The sequence below is a fragment of the Oppia nitens genome, unplaced genomic scaffold (genome assembly GCF_028296485.1).
Source record: "Oppia nitens isolate AA-2021 unplaced genomic scaffold, nextdenovo-longstitch-racon4-pilon3 scaffold2_pilon_pilon_pilon, whole genome shotgun sequence".
NCBI classification, from domain to species: Eukaryota; Metazoa; Arthropoda; class Arachnida; order Sarcoptiformes; family Oppiidae; genus Oppia; species Oppia nitens.
This window is the reverse complement of record NW_026533210.1, coordinates 2,971,218-2,991,900: the sequence shown is the minus strand read 5'-3', so window position 1 is coordinate 2,991,900 and position 20,683 is coordinate 2,971,218. Positions and strand designations below refer to the sequence as shown.

General features: G+C 28.0%; 6 protein-coding genes across 7 annotated transcripts in view; 3 read left to right on the top strand and 3 right to left on the bottom strand.

Annotated features, from left to right (window-relative positions):
• Positions 1-1,157: 1,157 nt before the first annotated feature.
• Positions 1,158-3,771, bottom strand: LOC128955604 (ATP-binding cassette sub-family G member 1-like). Its single transcript, XM_054301278.1, has 5 exons — positions 3,495-3,771; positions 2,675-3,427; positions 1,957-2,604; positions 1,726-1,896; positions 1,158-1,660 (listed from the first exon to the last, which is right to left on the bottom strand). The coding sequence occupies exons 1-5, from the start codon at positions 3,769-3,771 to the stop codon at positions 1,158-1,160; spliced, it is 2,352 nt and encodes a 783-aa protein (XP_054157253.1).
• A 1,146-nt stretch (positions 3,772-4,917) lies between these two features.
• LOC128954951 (sodium/potassium/calcium exchanger 1-like) lies at positions 4,918-10,101 on the bottom strand. Its single transcript, XM_054300568.1, has 6 exons — positions 10,051-10,101; positions 6,712-7,013; positions 6,525-6,639; positions 5,845-6,145; positions 5,452-5,777; positions 4,918-5,377 (listed from the first exon to the last, which is right to left on the bottom strand). The coding sequence occupies exons 2-6, from the start codon at positions 6,904-6,906 to the stop codon at positions 4,971-4,973; spliced, it is 1,344 nt and encodes a 447-aa protein (XP_054156543.1). The 5' UTR covers positions 6,907-7,013; positions 10,051-10,101; the 3' UTR covers positions 4,918-4,970.
• LOC128954949 (sodium/potassium/calcium exchanger 3-like) lies at positions 9,865-12,967 on the top strand. Its single transcript, XM_054300567.1, has 6 exons — positions 9,865-10,316; positions 11,260-11,374; positions 11,442-11,742; positions 11,855-12,324; positions 12,401-12,463; positions 12,541-12,967. Exons 1-6 carry the CDS (start codon positions 10,071-10,073, stop codon positions 12,903-12,905), a joined length of 1,560 nt encoding a protein of 519 aa, XP_054156542.1. The 5' UTR covers positions 9,865-10,070; the 3' UTR covers positions 12,906-12,967.
• Positions 12,968-13,437: 470 nt separating this feature from the next.
• On the bottom strand, positions 13,438-14,036 carry LOC128955603 (uncharacterized). The gene is made up of 2 exons (XM_054301277.1): positions 13,930-14,036; positions 13,438-13,859 (listed from the first exon to the last, which is right to left on the bottom strand). The coding sequence occupies exons 1-2, from the start codon at positions 13,982-13,984 to the stop codon at positions 13,438-13,440; spliced, it is 477 nt and encodes a 158-aa protein (XP_054157252.1). The 5' UTR covers positions 13,985-14,036.
• A 345-nt stretch (positions 14,037-14,381) lies between these two features.
• Positions 14,382-16,664, top strand: LOC128955330 (DAZ-associated protein 2-like). Of its 2 annotated transcripts, none has more exons than XM_054300994.1 (3): positions 14,382-14,406; positions 15,831-16,195; positions 16,298-16,664. In XM_054300994.1, the coding sequence occupies exons 1-3, from the start codon at positions 14,397-14,399 to the stop codon at positions 16,424-16,426; spliced, it is 504 nt and encodes a 167-aa protein (XP_054156969.1). In that variant the 5' UTR covers positions 14,382-14,396; the 3' UTR covers positions 16,427-16,664. The 2 variants fall into 2 exon arrangements, with proteins under 2 accessions (XP_054156969.1, XP_054156970.1); XM_054300995.1 differs by lacking the exon at positions 14,382-14,406 and adding an exon at positions 15,580-15,723.
• An 849-nt stretch (positions 16,665-17,513) lies between these two features.
• Positions 17,514-20,683, top strand: part of LOC128955602 (whirlin-like) — a 42,881-nt gene continuing 39,711 nt past the window's right edge. Inside the window, exons 1-2 of the mRNA XM_054301276.1 lie at positions 17,514-17,945; positions 19,450-19,817. Coding sequence (XP_054157251.1) covers positions 17,543-17,945; positions 19,450-19,817 — 771 coding nt within the window. The 5' untranslated portion in view covers positions 17,514-17,542. The remainder of the gene's footprint in view (positions 17,946-19,449; positions 19,818-20,683) is intronic.

Here is a 20,683-nt window from a genome sequence, read left to right as displayed (position 1 = left end):
GATTCTATGGCACCAATGGGTTCATCTGTTACCACATATAAAGTAACTCTAGGTTTACTCAGCTCTACATTGAATCCGCTGTTTGCTCACATCAAAGATGAAGATATCGTCAAAGTTGCCACTGATTTGTTTGGATACACTTCTAGAGTAAAAAAACTTTTTTTTGGTGATTGTCTCTCTTTAAGGGAGTATTTACTACCAAATGGTATCAAATTAAATGTTTATAAAGGAAAGACTGAAAGCCGAAACAGAATTACATTTAACAAACTGTGCGCATATGTTGGACATCGAAATCGGGTATTAATTGGTAAATCAAGCGTTCAACCGGTTGTTCCCAATTTATTCACGAAATTGGTGTTCAATTTTCCCGAATCAATGCCAACAAAATTTCCCTATTATTTTCATCATGGTATTTATTTTGAGTTTACCGAGAGTACCGATAAAGTAAAACTCAACATATTATTAGCCATCCATTGCATAGACTTATGTCTAATTAATTTTTCCGACAATCGGTTGGCAAACAAAACAGCGTTTAAATCTGTCAAAGATATGATCAGAAGTGGTGTCAAACAACAATTTTTTAAAGATTTACTTCAAACAGCAGGTCATCAAAATGTGATGGATTTTATTGGCAAAAACGAGTCAAATATAAATTCAAAACTTTCTTATATAACTTTTCCATTGTATTAATAACCGGTTTTATTAATTTTATATAATATTTCAGTTTTTTTAATTATTTAATTAATTATCCTAAATTTTGTCTTAATTTTTAATAAATGTTTTAAATATATATGTTTTATTCATTTAATAGGACCGGGGGTCCTATTTTCGAGTACATAGGACCGGGAGGTCCTATTTTCTCGTTACATAGGACCATAGATACTGAGTAATTGTCCAAAATCGATTTTAGGACATGTTCTCTGTTCCGGCGATTTACGGTAATATTTAAAAACTATAACATTTATTGAATAATTGTATAAATACACCAGATACAATTTTAATTTAAAATTAATTATTTAATAATAATAACAATTGTTATAATTAATTGCTGTAACTGTTAGTTATACTATATTTAATTATTTTAGTTAAATTTTAGTTTGACAACAAAAAAAACATAAAATTTTTGTAATTAATTTTAATTAATTTAGTTTTTAATTTTAAGCACTTTTCCGTAATTGTCGTAATAACACAAAATAAGCGATAATCATATACACAATCGTATAGACAGACAATGATATCAAGTTTGACAAAAGCATATCATCGTTGAGCTCAAACTGTGACATAACCATCGATTGATACTTATGCTCACTGGTTGTGGTGACCCGTTGACCGGAAAACATGGCCAATATATCGTTGGTAGCCCTGTCCTCATCGGAATCTCCATCTTCGTTAACAAAATCAAGATCTTCATCGTTTGCATTGTGTTCGCCAATTGATGCAACCATAACCTTCATGAACCTGAGCCACGACGGCTGTACCAGTGTTTGGTTTGTGGTCTCGGGATACCAGCATCGGTTGAAACCGTACAAAGTTATAACAAAAGACTCGAAACCATATTTAGTATACGACAGGTATGTCAGTGGACGCAAATAGTGAGGCATACGTCGGGTGCGCACCAGATAACCGCTCATTAGAAAGAATGGCGTCGTTGTGATGATACCTGTGCCCAGAAATGTCAGATAAAACATAATTTTTATTTACTATTCCTATGGTTCTAATAATCACTTAAGTAGGAGGCTTTGACGGGATCTCTTGAAAATATGGCGCTACAGATCATGCCCTGACTCTGACCGTTCAGTACCACTAATATACCGATTACCAAAACCATTAGATATCTCCAGAGTTCTTCAATCTGATCAGTCAGATAGTACCAAATGGACAGGTATAAGAAAACGCCTACAATCATAGATAATATATAACAATAGTAGTAAATACTAATTTTATATGATAACTAACAAATCATAATGACAGGTATATCCGTAATTAATTTTGATATAAAATATGTGACAGTAGAGTACCAGCCATTGGTATAGTGTTTGGTGAGACAATTAAATTCATTGGTAAATGTCATAAGCATAGGAAGTACCCCATTGTACAATAGATATACCGTATTGAAGAAAAGTGAGCCCACATTTGATTCAATTAGTTTTTGTTGTGTTTCATAATTAGTGTAAATATTGGTCGGATTATCGCTGTATAGCTTTTCCTTACGGGGCGGACAGCCCTCGGCGCTATCGACATCTGAACTGAATATAAGACTCAATAACAGTGACGATGAGATGGCCATCGAGAACCTGATCCATGACAGATGTGGTTCACGAATAAGCAATAAGAACGACCGTTTGGTCAACAGGTAAGTGTGCAATAGTATAGGAAACTTGTATTTTTGCGACATTTTCGACAATTTATGTGACGAAACAGTCTGTCCGTCGACATTATTATCAATGTTTATCTCCCTATTTAACGATTCTTTGCGATAAGTGGCTAAACGGGTGATACTTTCCTCCCCGTGCTCACCCGATGCTATCTCCACTATATAGTCGGCCGGATTATGATAGAGAGGAACCGTTAGATTCACATATGACATGTGATGCACCAGATTATCTGCATAACAAATTGTGTTATATAATAATAATAATAATAATTTGAAGAACTCTTTAGATAAGTAGCGCACCTGGAGGTCCGTGATATATGCATTGGCCGTTGTGTGAGATGACATATATATTGTGAAACATATTGAACACCCGTGCGCTCGGCTGGTGTATTGTGGCCACAATGGCCATCGGATTTTTCTTGTGTTGTGTCAAATCGCGCAGATTTTCGATTATCTGTAAACACGAAACACTATCCAAACCGGAGGTGGGCTCATCCAGAATCAGGATGTTTGGATTGGACACCAGTTCCAGTGCTATTGATACGCGCCGTCTCTGTCCTCCACTGCATCGGCCCAATCGGGTATCAAATACAGACTCTAACGACAAGGCATTGACCACATTGTTGACCACTTCTTCGTGATCTACTTTTCTATCGGTGTTTTTCGTTTTGGACGCAAACAGAAGAGCCTCTCTTAATGTAAACTTGTCGGTCAAGTAGTCGTTCTGTGAAATGATAGCAACTTTGATGCGATCGCAGCCAACAATACGTATATCACCGGAAACACCCTGTTTTTGTTTGCCACAGACACACGATAGTAGTGTAGACTTTCCCGCACCCGATGGTCCCATAACGGCTGTCAGCTCTGAACTCTTGAACGAACCGCTCAGACATTTCAATATGACTCTTACTGACGGCGACTTTGATTTTTTGCCGCATCTGATGCCAAAAAATGACGGCTTTTCGACCATAAATGACAGGTTATGCCAAACAACTTGAAAGCCTTCGCTCGTTATAATGGACCGAGTCTTGACTTTTGATGAAAACTTAACTACTTTTTATATCACAATAATTTATGATAACATTTAAATAATTACTAAATTACATTACTATTACAATACCTGATTTGCTTGATTTAGCCGACATTTTCTTAAACCTTTTGGGAATCGGCGGTAACTTCTGAGGAAACACTCTGTTGCTAAACTTGCGATGATTACCACTGTTGGCAACTATTTCTTGATTATCATCAGTTTCAGTAGTAGCAGTAGCAGTAGTCGGTGCCGGCACTATAGCATCGTTACTATCATCAGCTTGTTGTTCATCCCGTGATAACGGCACAGACGGTGCACCACTACTACTAGTGGTCTCTACGCTAACTACCGGTGCATTAGTTGACATTTTGCTTATTGTTTTTTATATTGTATAATAATTGTATTATTTTACACTATGTGCTCGAATCGTAATTAGGAAGGCTATCATTAAATTGGATAAATAATAATAACACACATATAAAATATTTATAAAATTATGATAATGAGAAAAAAGCAGACAATGATTTATTTTTGAATACTATATACAGGTATATATATATAGTATATTTTTAATATAATATGAAATAATAAATAATATGATATATGTTTAATACTGTCACAATATATGAATATTCTTGCGTTTAATTTAAACATTTATTTTATATAATATAATGATATGAATAACAATTCTTAGCAATAATAAAGAGAATAATATTCTTGAATTAGCGAAATATAACTATTAAGATATCGATTCTCCTTATTGTAGAGTCAATGCAAATGTAAACTTAATTTAGGAGTCAATAATATATTTTTTTTGTGTACGACTATTATTTGCACATTATTTTATAAAAGTATTTTTAAAATAAATACAATATTCTGATGTTAACATAGCATGCAATAGCTTTATCATAGATATATAAGTTTTTTTCGGCAAAAATTTTTGTACATTATTTTTTAATTTATTATTGTTATGTTATGATGTTATGAAACAAATAAGTTTATACTACTGTATCAATGAAGATATTGACTTAATTTATATAAATATTCAAAATTATAGCTATATCTACACAGATATTTACTGGTAATTATAATAATAATAATAATACAATCATAAATGCTTTAAGCAATTGTATAATAATTAAAATTTCAATATTTACTTAAAACTAAAAATTTCTTGAAATTAATTTTATTTTATGTAAATACTAAAATATGCTAATTTAATGTACGGAAAATATAATAAAATATTTTTTTTGTTATAACTTATAAGTTATAACACTATTTTTAATTTCAAATTAAAAAATTTCATATAAAAGTTTAAGCCAATTATTTATTAATACATATATAAAAAATAATTATTTTGATACTATCACATTAAAAATTCATTTTACGTATATTTCATTATTCAAACTTGAATTTAAAAACTAATTTTATTAATAAATAAAATACCGTAAAGGGAATAAAATTTGTAATTAAAATTATACATAAAATAAAATATATCAGATTTCATAAAATATTCAGTTGAATATAAAAAAGCAATTCATATTATTATTATTATTATAAATTGAATTAAACTAAATACTCGACAACAACTGTCAGAACCAGAAACAAGGCGTGAATTGATCCGCAAAGATATGACAGCTTATGAAAGAGTTGCCAATCACTCATCTTTAGGGACAATATCAATGCAAAGACAGTTAACAATAGCAGACATGATGTGAATGGCAAAGAGTTTGAGTATAAGCCAAATGATGGACTCGTTGTATAAAAACCATTGATTGTGCACTTTATAAACCAGGGAAGACCTAAACCCAACAGAATGGCAAATATATTGGCAGATATGGCACTGGATATGCCCATCGATGCTCTACCCGTTCGCTTGATTACAATCACTGATGTGACCAAATCTGGAACAGCAGATCCAGCGGCCAATATAGTCATACCAGCGATAGTATGCGGTATACAAAGTGTTTCGCCTAAAAAATGGTTAATAAATAAGTTTTTTAAATTAATATCATATTAAAATTATATAATCTAATCAAATACTTACTAAAATCAGTGATGGAAACGACACTAAAGTAGGACAGAGTGGACAACCATATCATTGATATGAAGAACTTGTAAAGAGATGACATCTTTGACGGCATTGTTATGTCAAACAGTGTACTAATTGGCAGTAAAACAATATCTAAGTATTTAAAAACCAACGAATCTTCACTGTTGTCATCATTGATGTCATCGCAAGTTTTGCCACTACTTTGTTCTTCACAGGACTCGACATTTGCCTCATTGTTTGTCGTCGGCTCTCCCGATGTTTGGCCAACTTTGACGCAAATATATAATCCAAATAAAATCAGCAATAAAATTGCATCCATACTATCAAATAAGGATACTTTTTAATTAATTTATGTATTATTTTTAAAAAACACAATTTTTAACATACATATCAACTCTGTTGTCTTTGATGGTGAATATCAGACCAATGATTGATATAATAAAGAAGAATAAATCTTTAAGTATGAGTTCAGAGTCCAATTTGACGGGACGGCCAACAAATATGGCAACCGTGAGACCACACACGGCAGGAATGGCCAATTGGTTATAGCATGAACTGCCAATAATAGCTCCCGTTCCGATGTCATTATCAGTGAATAGTATGCCAACTATTGATGAAAATATTTCAGGTCCTGATGTACCAAATGGTATCAATAGAGTAGCAGTTATCTCATGAGATAACGATAGAGCTATTTATCATAAATTTAAGTATTAATTAACATTTATATATATTATAGATTTTAAATTGAGTATAAATTGATAATTAATAAAAAAAACTATATTCTCATAAATAATTAATTATGAGATTACGGTCTAATTTAGTGCCGCACCGGATGCTTGTTTAAGGCTCCGATGTTTTCTATAAGTAAAATGAAAATAAAAAACCAAAATATATAAAAATATTTTTTATTGTGTTTTTAATTACAATAAATTTGTTAGTTTACGTTAATTGAATGAACAGATGATATAAATATATATATATATATTTGACTGTTAGACTTTAATGTTAGTTTATATAATACTGTAAAATTTACAATTTTTTATAAATTTAATATAACAAATACTTACAGTCACCCAAATCGCTTAGATTTGGTACAAAATGTTTATCGCAAAGCGATCCAATGGCCAGACAACAGTAGATGAAAATCAATAGATTGCCGACTAAACCGACCAATGATGACAACTATATTATATTAATATATTTCCAAAAAAATTAATTATTAAATTGTATAAATAATTTTTAGAAAAAACTTACTATTTTATAGTCTACAGACAAGTCATCGATTGGTATTGTATTTAATGAGTTACATCGGGGATGTTGTAGTTGTTTAATATAAGACAATCCAACAGTGATATCAATTGTCTCGATATTGTGGTCAATTGAGTCCACCGGAATCAATGATGAGAGAGTTAGGGTTAATCCTATAGCAATCAGTAAGCCTTTTCCCATTTGCTGTAAAACTTTTCAATTCAAAAATGAAATGTATTTCTTGGTCGCGAATGTCTCCACAATTTATATGCTTTTTTTGTTTGACTTTTGGATTATTTGCTGTACGACTACACAAAAACACATCACTTGACAAATATTTTTAAATAATCATAAGTAGTCACAGATTTAATTACAGATTAGATTAGTTATTCACTTAATTTCAATTGTCTTTATATATCAATTGAGATTTTTTTGTTCACTAATTAATTTAACTACTTTTTTAACATTAGAAAAAGAATCTGAATTGAATTGATTACTATTTTACCATAATATACTGTATATAAAATATAATCCACTTTTTTTTTAAAAAAAATCTAATAAAATATAAAATTATTATAAAAAACGTAACTCAATAATTGTAAATACATGTTTAACACATAAAAATAATAATGTATTTTCAGTCATTACAAACAGTGTATAAATGTGAATGAATAGTAATTTAATGATTTTTAAGCCTCTTTTAAACCCTCGGATATATTTTGGTATATGTATTGCAAATATTGATGAAATGTCAGTAAATAATTTATTTAGCAATTAATAATTGCTTAATAACATTTAGTATATGGCTCAGGGATCACGTTGAGAGTCAATTATGTCAAATGGGTAGGTGGGCATCCCCCTAATCAGTGTGCAATAATGTGACTTTTGACACAAACAATATTAGATATATTTTTTGATAAAACTATCTTTTATTTGTGAATGTTATTGCAAATAATTTTCGGAAATGTTATTTCTGGAAAATTCATTCACTTTACTATCAATATTATAATAATATTAATTATTAATATTTATAGTCTAAAAGTACATTTGAAAGTTTAAAGACATTGATTTCAATATTATTAATAATTATTCAATTCAAAACTTTATACAAATATTTTAAATTATATCACTAACTCGTAAAATAAACTTAAGTTATATCACTATTTAAAATATTATAATCTTTAACTATTCTATAAAATTGTTTATTATTTGATTTGAATTTTGTTTTTATTTTTAGTTTAATATAAATTAATTCAATATATTATAGCAAATTTAATGTAAATAAACATGATGATGTTTTGAAAATAAAACAACAAAAATAATTTATAAAAAATTTTCCTATTTTCAATGTTATTTTTAGTTTTTTTTATTGGGCAATCATTTTTTTAAAAACTATTGTATATAATTTAATTGTATATAATAATTTATTTTATATATTTTATTTTATAGTATTTGCCACAATTAAGATAACAATTTTTTTTAAAAAAATTATCTTATTTTGAAAGCTTTTTAATATTAGTTAATTAATCAACAAAAAAATCAATTAACTAATATACTGTTTTATATCGATATTTATACAGTATTTAATATGTATAATATATCAATATATTATAATAATAAATATAATAATAATAATATTTATATTTTATAAGTCGCCAATTAATTTGTCTCTGTTATTAAACTTTATAGCAAATATTTGTGCTAAATTATTATTAAAAAATAGTAATAGTTAATCTCAATTATTATTTATCTTTCTTTATTAATAATAATTTAAACACTACCATAAAAGGATATATATTTAATATCTATACTGTATTTAGCATTTCAGACTATATTATCTAAAATTGTCTGTTTTTACAATAAAAAACAATTATTAGATAATAATTGAATATCAAATAAGTCTCCACACGAGTTGATAAATAAATATATATACAATATATATATATATATTGTTCAAAATATTACCGAAAGTGAAAAAACATATTTTTTAATTAGTTTCAGAAAAAACATTGAACTTAATTAACATTGTGCTATAATAATCAGTTATCAATTGTTATCAATTATATAATTAAATGATCCAGGTTGAGTTATTTTTTGTTAATTAAAAACAATTAATTGATTTTTAAAGATATTCTGATAATTTCTCATTTATGATAAAACGTGTTTATAAAACACTTATTTATGTCAACTTTAATATATATATATTTTATTAATTATGTCAATAAAAATAAAAACTTATCATTATTTTGTAATGCTATAACTCATCACACAAACAACATTTTTACTATTTTTTATAGCTATTAATTAGTTTAAATTTTAACATTTATGCAAATTTTGTCAATTATCACATATAAATATATATATATATAAATTTAAAAGTTTTCCAGTATATTTGTACAATTATTGTTATTATACATTATTATAACTATATTTTTTGTTTTTGTTTACATTTTACTTTGTTTACTTGGGGATTATTTAGAATTTTTTTTAGAATTTTAATTAATAAACAAACAAATAAAAATTAGAAAGTAGTAGTAAAATTGGTAATAATACAGCGAAATTTTCCATAAATTATTTTTTAAAAAATGTTTTCTATCAATAAAAAAATGTTTTCTATCAATAAAAAAAACAATTTTATTATTTTATTATCACTATTTAATTGTGTTTTTAATTGAATAAGTTTTCTACCGTTAAGTTTGAGCGCTTAGGTAGGTATACGTGATTGCAAAACGACTGGCTTTCCATTATCATGGAAACTGTTTAGATATAAATGTTAAGTATTGTTTTGTTGGTATATATATATTTAGTGGTAAAAGTGTGGTAAGATTCCATAATATAAGTGATCCAAGAAAAATATATAATTGTTACAAACAATTTCTACAATTACAGTACATATACTCTACCATCTATTATAAGAGTTGCTATGGACTATAATTGTAAATTATAGGGACATATAATTTCAAATACAATATATATACTTATTAATCATCGATTGTAAACTCAAGTACTATATTATTGTTTGATAAGGTTTTTATTGATTATTTGATTTGAAATATTATTAATAATCAAGTCATATGACTTGGATGTCTATACAGTGATGATGAGTGAACACTATAGTGCTTACTTAAGCACGTGTATACTTAACTACCCCCTCACCCATCCATATAACATGGGTATAGTTTTACCAAAGTTATCTAATCATGACTACTATAATACTATACCATTGGCAGAGCCCAGGCATTGGCAGCCTGACAAATACGGGGCACTAACAAAAAATATGTCTTTCCCCCCATGGATTGGGAGATATATAAATTGGGAATATTTGCCGAAAACAAGTTTACTCACAATTTGGTGTTAACCAAGTTATGGCAAAACCTTTATTCGTTATTAAGATAGCACTGCTTGTCATTACCGTATTGGACAGCCTAACGAATGGTGACTCTTTCAAACTCACTGATCAACAACTATTAAGTACTGTCAACAGTACTACTATTACTGTCGCTGCAGACAACCGATCGGAAACTGTTGTTCCCGAAGCCAATAACTCGGCTTCTGGTGTCCACACCTATTGGCTTAATCTAACCGCTGACAGTGTCGTCACCTCTGATAAAGTAAGGTGTTGTATGTCTCTCTCTGTGTGTGTGTATGTCTACCCCCTTTCCCCTAACACCACATATATTTGAATAAATTTATTTAGTTAACAAATTATTTATAGTATTTTAATGACATTATTTTTATAAATAATAATTCATCAAGCTATAAAAAATAATAAATTTTATATGTAGCTATATTATTGTATTAACGCAATTAATAAATAAAATAAAGCATAATAAGCCATTGATTGTATTAAATAATTTTTATTAAAAAAAAATTATTTGTTGTTAATTATTGTAAAACAAATTATAAACACACAATTTGTTTTTTATGTATTAAATATTAGTTTTATAATTATAATATTCATTTGCACACAAAAAAAATGCAGAAATGAATGATGTTTTCTGTTTTATTCCCGTTTTTTTATCTCTTTTAGATAATGCTGTCTAAAAATCAGATAATAGATTTGTAAACCAAATATCATCGGAGCCTTAAACAAGCGTCCGGTTGTTGCAAGTCTATCAATATTTTAATATAAAAATTAATAATTTTGTTAATTAATAACTTAAATGTTTTTCAAATGTTTTGTTTTTCTCAATTAATTCATAATTTCTATATTTTATATATAAATTTAATCTTTACTATATATTGATGTTGTTATTGCACTTAGATATTGATAATTTCCAATTGAATACAAAGTATTACTTATAAGTAAAACACTGTTTAATGTCGTGATAATTACTAATTTAATTGCTATTTAAAATGCAATGTTTGATGAGAGCTAATATTAACATTTTTTTTGACTAAATTTTTATCTGTTTATTTCAACTTATCAATTTGATTATTAAAAATACTAAATTTAATTTATTTAAGATAAAAACCAATGCTGTTGATGATAATAATGATAATAACAATAATAATACTAATAATCTATAATATAAAAATTCACTCCAACTTTAGGTCCAATTTGGTAGTGAACTAATACTTCGGATATCAGTTTTTCTATACTCTTGTCTGGCCATAGCATACCTGTGCGACCAATTTTTTGTACCATCTCTCGAGCATTTAGGCAAAGGTATGGATAAATAAAAATAAATAGCAATTTTATACTATATCTGATTTTTAAAAATTTGTATTTCTAGCATTTCATTTGCCACCGGATATCTCCGGACCTATACTAATACCGATCGGCACATCGGGGCCCGAGATATTTTCATCGGCCATCAGTGTCTTTTTCACTAACAATGACATCGGTACGGGAGCTATCATCGGTGGCGCCGTCTTCAACATGTTGGCCATTCCGGCTGCCTGTGGTCTGGCTGTGGCCTATTTTATCAAAAAGCCGCTCAAATTGGACAGTTCGCCAATACTTCGCGATTTACTCTTCTATATCCTATCGATTGTTGTCCTGATTCTTGTCATCAAAGATAATAGAGTTGATCTGTAAGTGTGATTGCGTTGTAAATGCGAAGTTCATTAGCAAAAATCCATTGCTTAATGAAACCAAAAAAAATTGATTTAATAATCTGAAACCAAACCTAATGAATGACTACAGAATTGATTCATCACTACTGACACTCCTGTTTGCTCTGTATGTCGGAGTTATGATATATAACGCAAAGTTGTCGATGAACTCTGCTGACCGACTTCATGACCGCACGACCGAAAAATTGGTGGCCATCGAGAGGGCCGAAAGCACACCATTGCTCGATAGTAAGTCTCTCATGATATTGGAACAAATGGCCACCAATTGCGGTGATAACAAGTGTGACTGGAAGAATGCAAAGAATTATAGGAATGGTTACGAAGAGATTGTCAACAAAAAGTTACAATTGAGTGAAGATGACGATGAAGACAATGACAATTGTTTTATGAACAACTGTTTCTGTTCATTGATCTTATCTCCAGTTTATCTTATTTTCTGGTTAACAATGCCTAAGCGTTGGCCAGTCCTAACATTTGCTGTCTCTATTGGATGGCTAACCGGACTGTCTTATTGTACCGTTTGGTCAGTCGATGGGCTAAGTAATTGAAAAAAATATACATTTTTTGAATGATTTAGTTTAACTAATTATTTATTTTTTTTAATTCAAATTTTAAGGTGAACTACTGGCTATTCCGCAAACAATCTCCGGTATGACCCTATTGGCAGCCGGATCTGCAGGTAATTGAGGATAAGATAAAAAAAATTGTAATTAATAATTGAATTAACACAATGGATAATATTTATGGCCCATTTAGTTCCCGATTTGGTGACAACTGTAATACTGATCAAAAAGAAAGGATTGGCATCAATGGGAATGTGCGCCACAATAGCTGCCAACATATACGCCATTGTCGTCGGTCTGGGACTTCCGTGGCTATTGAAATGTTTGGTCCAATTGGTGAACAGTTCGGGCGACTATTCGCAGGCCTTTATCACCATTGAAAGCAATGCACTTCCCTATACATCGATAGTGTTATTAGTTATCATATTTGCATTTATGTTGACTCTGAAGCTCTGCAAATGGAAACTATACACCAGATTCTCGTTATTCTGTGCTATCATTCATATAATGTTTTTGTCGGCCAGTATTTCGCTGGAAATGTTTGTCAACAAATCGTGAGACAAATAAAAAAATTTTGTGACCAAACAATTCATGACATATATGTACAATATATATATATATAAATATTGGCACAAATGTATTTAATAGACTGTATTTTTTATATTAATGAAATCATACTCTATTTAAATTTTTTAGTTTATTAGTTTATATATATATTAATTTTCTATACAATTAACATTATTAATTTAACAATTTTATTTTACTTAATTGTAATTTAAATTTTGTTTAATGAAATAGTTTGAATAAGTACTATATTTATTGGTAATTAATAATCTCAATATTAATTTCTGAATTACTCTATTTTTTGTATAACAAATAATTAATGTTTAATTTGATATTTTATTTTTTTAAATATTGATATGATAAAAATATTACAGTATTAATTTAAACTAATAATTAATTATAAATAATACTATTAATTATAAATAATACTGTTTATTCAATATACTATACATTATAATAATTGATTATTTAAATAAAAAAATTGAAAAATTATCAAAAAATAATGTTATTTTAAAAAATAAATCATTTAATTTGCTCTCAATGGCTGAAACCTTTGTGTACCCCTAGTATACGGAAACTCCGCTGAACTGGGATTTCCAAAAACTCCCGAACCGCCCGAACCTCCTCTTTGTCCAAATATACCGAGTACTCTATCGATGAGACCGCCAAAGGCTCGTCTAATGAAACCTAATATTCCGCTGTCGCCGTCACTACCGCCGCGATTGCCAAACAGTCCTCCACCACCACCGGAACCGCCGCCGCCCAACAAATTGCGGAAAAAACTCATAATAGTATTGAGCAGTCCATCCGATGATCCGCTTCCACGGCGCGGTACAAACGGCCGGTTCGGGTCCAGATTGCCGGGAATCTCATTATCATTGGGTATATCCAACTGACTTCCCGATTCCACTTCTATCTGACGTCCATTACGTGACGGCAAACATCTGACTGTATTCACAAATAGGTTATTTTAAATGTCATGAATTTAAACAGTTTATTAAATTCAATATATTTATACCATAATCGGTGCAAATGTACGACAAAACAAGTATTAATAAAAATATTTTAAACATTTTATTTTTATTTAGTAAATAAAATTAACTTTTTAAAAAAAACTAATATCAGAAATTGTTTAATATTCTAGTCAAATACAATAAATTTAAAACACAATAAATAAACTAGCTAGTTTCATATAAACATGAATAATATTGTAATTTTAATTTTCATATATATTTATATATATATTGTTATTTTATTTTTTTGATGTACTTTATTGGCTAAAAATTAAACAAATTGACAAATTATTAATGATTTTATTTTCACATCGAGTGGTGTTTAATGTACTAATGAATAGACTTTTTAAGTTTTGTTTCCCATTTAATTGCTAATTGTATTCACGATTTTTAACTCATTGTTCACTGAATTTTCAGTACTGGTATTACAAGTTGAAAGACAGAAATAATTGTTTTATTTGAATATTAATTTATGTTCAAAGGTATGAAATTCATTGTAATCACTAATTTGTTGTTTTTGTGATGTACTACTGTTTGCACTTTTTTTATGCAAATATAGTTAATTGAACAATATTTTCGTTTTAAAAAATATTATTATCAAGGTTATAAATTTATTTTAATATTATAATCGATTAACAAATGTCTAATAAATTTCATTTATTTCATTTAATTATTATCAATAAATATTGTTATTATTATTATTATTATGATTAATAATTTTTCAATATAAACTCTAATTATTATATAATTATAAAAGTTTTTAATTAGTTATAATTTTTATGTACTTTAGTATAATTGTTAGTACTAAATATCAGTACTATAATATTAATTAATAATATTAAAATTTGATACTATTTAAACTTTAATTTAAACGTTAATTGTAATTAATAAAAAATAAATAAATCAAATATTTAAATATCAGCTTTATTATACTAATCTTATTAATTAAGTAAAAACTTTATTAATTAACTCATATATTATTTATTCAATTAAATTTTCAAAAGTAATTTAGTCGCTACTCTTACAGGAAAAAGTTATAATATTTTTTTAGAGATACAAAATGAAAAATATTATACAAATGAAAATTATTATTATTAAAAGATTTAATATTTGTATTAATATAACTATTACAATGTGATAGTAGTAACAATGTAATAATGACCGATATTTAGCAGTAATTGTTAAAATTAATTATTATAACATAATTTATTTACACAATTTTTAAAATTTTTGAAAACTAATTTACAATATTTTTTGTGTAAATTATGTAAATTATATTTTTTTAACTTTATTAATTAGATTTTGACAAAAAAATGTTAATTTATTAACCATTTTTTTATATTAATAATTAATTACTGTATTTTGTTAAAGCAATTAAATTTTTTGTTAATATCAGTAAACAGTATATATTTCTATATTTTAGTCTATAAAATAATTAATTATAAATAAATAAATAAATTAATTAATAATACTATAATTAATTTGAAATTAAAAATGTATTTAAATAATAAAACTATTATTTTTTAATAATTAAAACTCTGTCCGATAGATTGCATACTCTATTTGATTGCATAGAAATAAAGTAATAATAATTTATTATTGTGTTTATGTAATCCAAATGTTTTCATTGATCTCATTATTATTGAATACAATATTACAGTATATTTGGTGTCAATTGAATCATCAATAATACGTATTATTATTAATAATATTAATAATAATTGTTTCGTATATTTAATTAGTCAAACAATTAGTATTAGTTTTTTCAATAATCAATCAATCAATCAATCAAATGGACGGTTAGTTATTTTGACATAACTGTCCATTTTGTTTACAATATTTATGATAATAACTGTCAATTGAATTTGAAATAATTTTGTTTTGTTTAAATTTGTTTGTTTGACAGCAAACGGCAAATCGTTTTACCCGCCACTGTCTGGTCAGCCATCGGCTCCACAGCCATACTACCAGAACCAGCCATACATTCCGCCGTCAACAACGGCCATACCGTCGGGACCGCCGCCTCCGTACACTCCGTACGCTGATACTACACAAATGAAATACAATGGCTACCAATATATGCCGCCCACTGCCGCACCCGCCGCCGCTCCGTACAACTATACGCACGGCTATCCGACTAACGCGTATCCAAGCACTGGTCAATATCAATACAATCCGTATCCAACTCTACCGCCAAACTCGACAGTAGTTATGCCAACTGGTTTCGATGCGGGCGCCCGTTTTGATGGTGTGGCCAGACCTAACATTCCCGTAAGTAGTCTTGTTTTTAGTTATGTTAATTGGTATTTGTTTTGTTACAGTACTTAATAAGTAATCGTTTTTTGTTTTGCTTTCAATGACACCGTCCGATAGCCGCCGCCTCCCGGTATGGCACCCAATGCCGCACAATTGGCTGCAATGCAAGGAAACAATGTAGTGATCGGACAGAAAAAGTCATCCTTTTTCGAAGGAGGCAGTAGTGGTGGTTATACCTTCTGGTGAGACACCAGTATCTCAACAAATATACAAACAAATCAACAGTATTTGCAGTTAATTATCTATATATATACACACACATAGTCTAACTGTCCAAACAATTATTGTTATTTGTGTCTTAAACTAAGTCAATAAATAATTGACCACATTTTATAATCAAGTTTCCCCCCCTCCCGACATATCAGTAAATATGATAAACTATTGAATATTATAAATTTATTATATATTATTACCCTAATGTTTTATTCAAAAATGTATACCGTAATCATTAATTTAATTTTCAATATCTATATATAATATTATATAAAAAAAATAAATTATTATATAATCATTATTTGATATTATGATCAACATTTATCAATTGTTGGTATTACAGTAGTTGTAATGTTATACATTATCATAAGTACCAGTAAGTTATGTTTTATAATTACAATAAGATAACATATTATATATAGTTTATTATTATTATTTTTTAAATTATATAATTTTTGAATTATTCTACCGTATATTATCCAGGTAAATATATTTCTTTTATTGAATATATTTGTTTTAAATGATTTCTATGTACTATAATTTTTTTATTTGGTATATTCCTAAAAGTTGCAAACAAATATGTGATGTTTTTAAAATATTTTATGATTTTTAAAGCGCAAGAGTTATCTGTATTAACAAAAAATTTAGTTATTTTTTAAATATTAAATTATTATATGTTATAAAATACAGATTGACTGACTATATAAGCCATGAGAGCACAGGCGCACCGATAGATATGCTCCAGAATATCATTGATTGTCTGAGAGAGATAGATGGCTCATGCGATTCATGTGCTCAGTTAGTTGTGAGCTGATTGTGTTTTGGTTGTCAACAATACAAACAGTATTTTATTTGAAAACATAACATACAAAACACAAACAGAATATTCTTTGACATATCATAACTGAAACACAACATTATATTATTATTATATACACAATGCGTTTACATTTAGTTAGTTTCATCTTAAAACATATGATATTTGTTTAAATGTTTGTAATTATTATATTTATATAAAAACCTTATTATATTCATATACTGTACATATCATACACATATCGCTAACACTGTCGGGTTTGGTTAAACTCGATGACAATGTGGGCCAACTCATCGGACTGTGCCGCCAATCAGTCGCCACACCGTAGTGTAAGAAATCTTAAGAAGCCGTCGCCACCGCCACCGCATGGCTCAGTGCAGGCATCGGTATCAATGCCCACATATCACTCAAACGTCTACTCGGATGCGCCCAAACGTGTCTACCATAAGCCGCCGCTCACCCATTACCGTAGTTCGCCGACCACCTGTGTGTCGGGCAGTCCAACCCATCGCAACATATCGGTATCGCCGGTCTCATCGTGTGATAGTCCGACATTGATTAGACATTTTTCGGCCGGCGATGACTCCAAGCATTCGATACACAGGGTTCGGCTCATCAAAGGTGCCGACGACGAGCCCAACGCTGGCATCACATTATGCGGCGGTCCTGAAGTGGGTAAGTTGTGTCGTGCAATACATTCATCTATTTTAATAGTTTTATCTCATTGAGAGAGAATCTGTATGTCTTAATGTATATGACTACTACTACTACTACTACTACTACTACTACTACTATTGACATGACATTTGTGTGTCACATCCAAACACCTAATGTTTATCTCTTAAAAACATAAAAAATAGTTGCGTTTCTCTGAGCACTCATTTATCTCAATAAATGTAATTTAAAACAAAAAACCCATTTTATAAATCATTGAACACTTCATGTGTTTTTAATGCTATATAAAACAAAATTGAAATTATAGTCATTTATTGAAGAGTGTTTTTATTTTTATTATTCTCGATACTTGTTGGTTGAATGTTATTGTTTATATCAAAACACTTTAAAACATCATTAATTAAATTGTTTCAACACAACACACTATTTTTATAAAATTGTTTGTTTTATTTCAAACACTTAATCATTAAATTTAAAACAAATGTTTCATTCTCTTTAAAAAAACAAGAAAATAAAAATAAGTGAAATAAATAAACATTTATAGTATTTTTCTATAACAACTAACATAAAATATTTAGATATTTTTATAAAAGATTATATCTTAATGTTTCTATTATTTTAGTTATATTTTTGTGTTAAATATTATTTTATTTTTTTAATTATATTTTTTTTATAAATAAGCGCTTTATATTCAATTTTTTAATATAAATTTAACGCAAGATAAATTTTTTCATTTATCGCATCACATTTATATATATATATATTGTTTTTATTAAATATGAAATACTACTGAATATAATTAAGATTTAATAGCAATTAGCATATGTATAGTACAATATTATATAATACAGTATTTGATAGCTTACCAGCTTATGGTTGCCGAAGCAACTCAATGATGATAAGCACCAGAATATTCTGTAGGTGTCATTCAAATGATAATTTATCATAAAACTGAAAACAAAAAAAAATATWTTTTTTTGGGTGTAATGCAATTATCATAATTAAAAATTATTGTATAGTAAAATATATGCAAAAGTCTATAGTTGACAATAATAATAATAATACCATAAGCAAATACCATAATACCAAAATTAATATATGATTTTTACAAAATATAAAAATAATTATTAATTTTTTATCCATATCTGTTAATTTCTTAAGTATCTTATTTTTAAAATGATAAAATCAAATATTACGATTTCTATAATCACATAAAAACTAATGATTATTATAGAAAATGTATTTAAATGTATTACTTAGTATTTAATGTAAAAATCTATATCACGAGTTCAATAATCATTATTAATATTACACACGCATTGCATAAGAGTTGAATGAAAGCCTAATTTTAAAATTTATTATTATTGTAACTAATTATACTAATTAAACATTAATTTATAATATAAACATTTTAACCATTAGTGTATTGAACTGTTTTGTAATATAGATTATAAAAAAACATATGTATTATTAATGAACTTTGTTTGGTTGTGACCATTTATAGGCCTACAGGGGATATACATATCCCGCATACAAGAGGACAGTTTGACTGAAAAGTGTGGTCTCAGACCGGGAGATCAAATATTATCGGCAAACTATACGTCCTTTTTAGATGGCATGACTTGCAAACAGGCCATGCGGATCATCATCGATAATGATTGTCTATTATTAAATATCTGTCCCCGACACGAAGCACTAACACATCAGCGTCGACACCATTGTTACGCGTGGATCGACGTGGATGGCAGACCCACATCACCGCCGCCGCCCGATAGACCTATCATTGGCGACACGACACTAATGGACAGACAATTAAATACGAGTCCGTTTCGCCGTAAATCCCATAACAGTGCTGTCAATGATGTCCGACAAGTAAGTACTAGTGTTAACACTATATGCGATATATATATATAAGATTATTATTATTATCAGCATTTTATCAAATGTAAATCTACAGTATAATCATATATGTGGCGATTTTATATGAAAAAAGCCAATTGATTGATTAATACTAGTAATATAAAACTAATATATCATTATTAGAAAATAACATACAAATAAATCATTTGATACATAAAATATTTTCTTAGATTATAATATTATTGCGTGAGTTTTTTCACTGTTTTTATGAATGATAAAATGATTTTATTTGTTGGTCTTATTTAATTGGCTAAAATCATGAAACAAATATGTGATTACAAAAATTGGAAATCAATGTTTACGAGAAATTTTAGTAGAAATTATTATATTTGTGAGAGATTTTATAAATATTTTTAAAAAAATAAATTACTATAAATTTTTTATTATAACTATAAAATAGAGTTTTTATCAATTATTACTACAATTATTGAATAGTCTCGACAAATAATATAGTATACATAATATTTTTCAATTTGTCAATATATATATATATAAAAAATAATATACCAGAATATTCTGTAATAAAATACTGGAATATAATATAATAATAATAGCACTAAAATGATATTATCAAATAATTACTTTATTTGAGTCACAAATCCTAAACATTTAGATATTGTATTGTCTCTCAAATGGTGTTTCTTAGGAAACTAATTGCAATCATTGGTCTCAAATGTTTCAATCTTTATGTCGCTCTCTTTTTTTGCACTAATATTGTCTTATTTGATGACCAAACACACAAATAAAGTAAATAAATAGCAATAAATTGTAATTATATCACTATATCCAGTATCTAATAATTATATACAATATTGAAG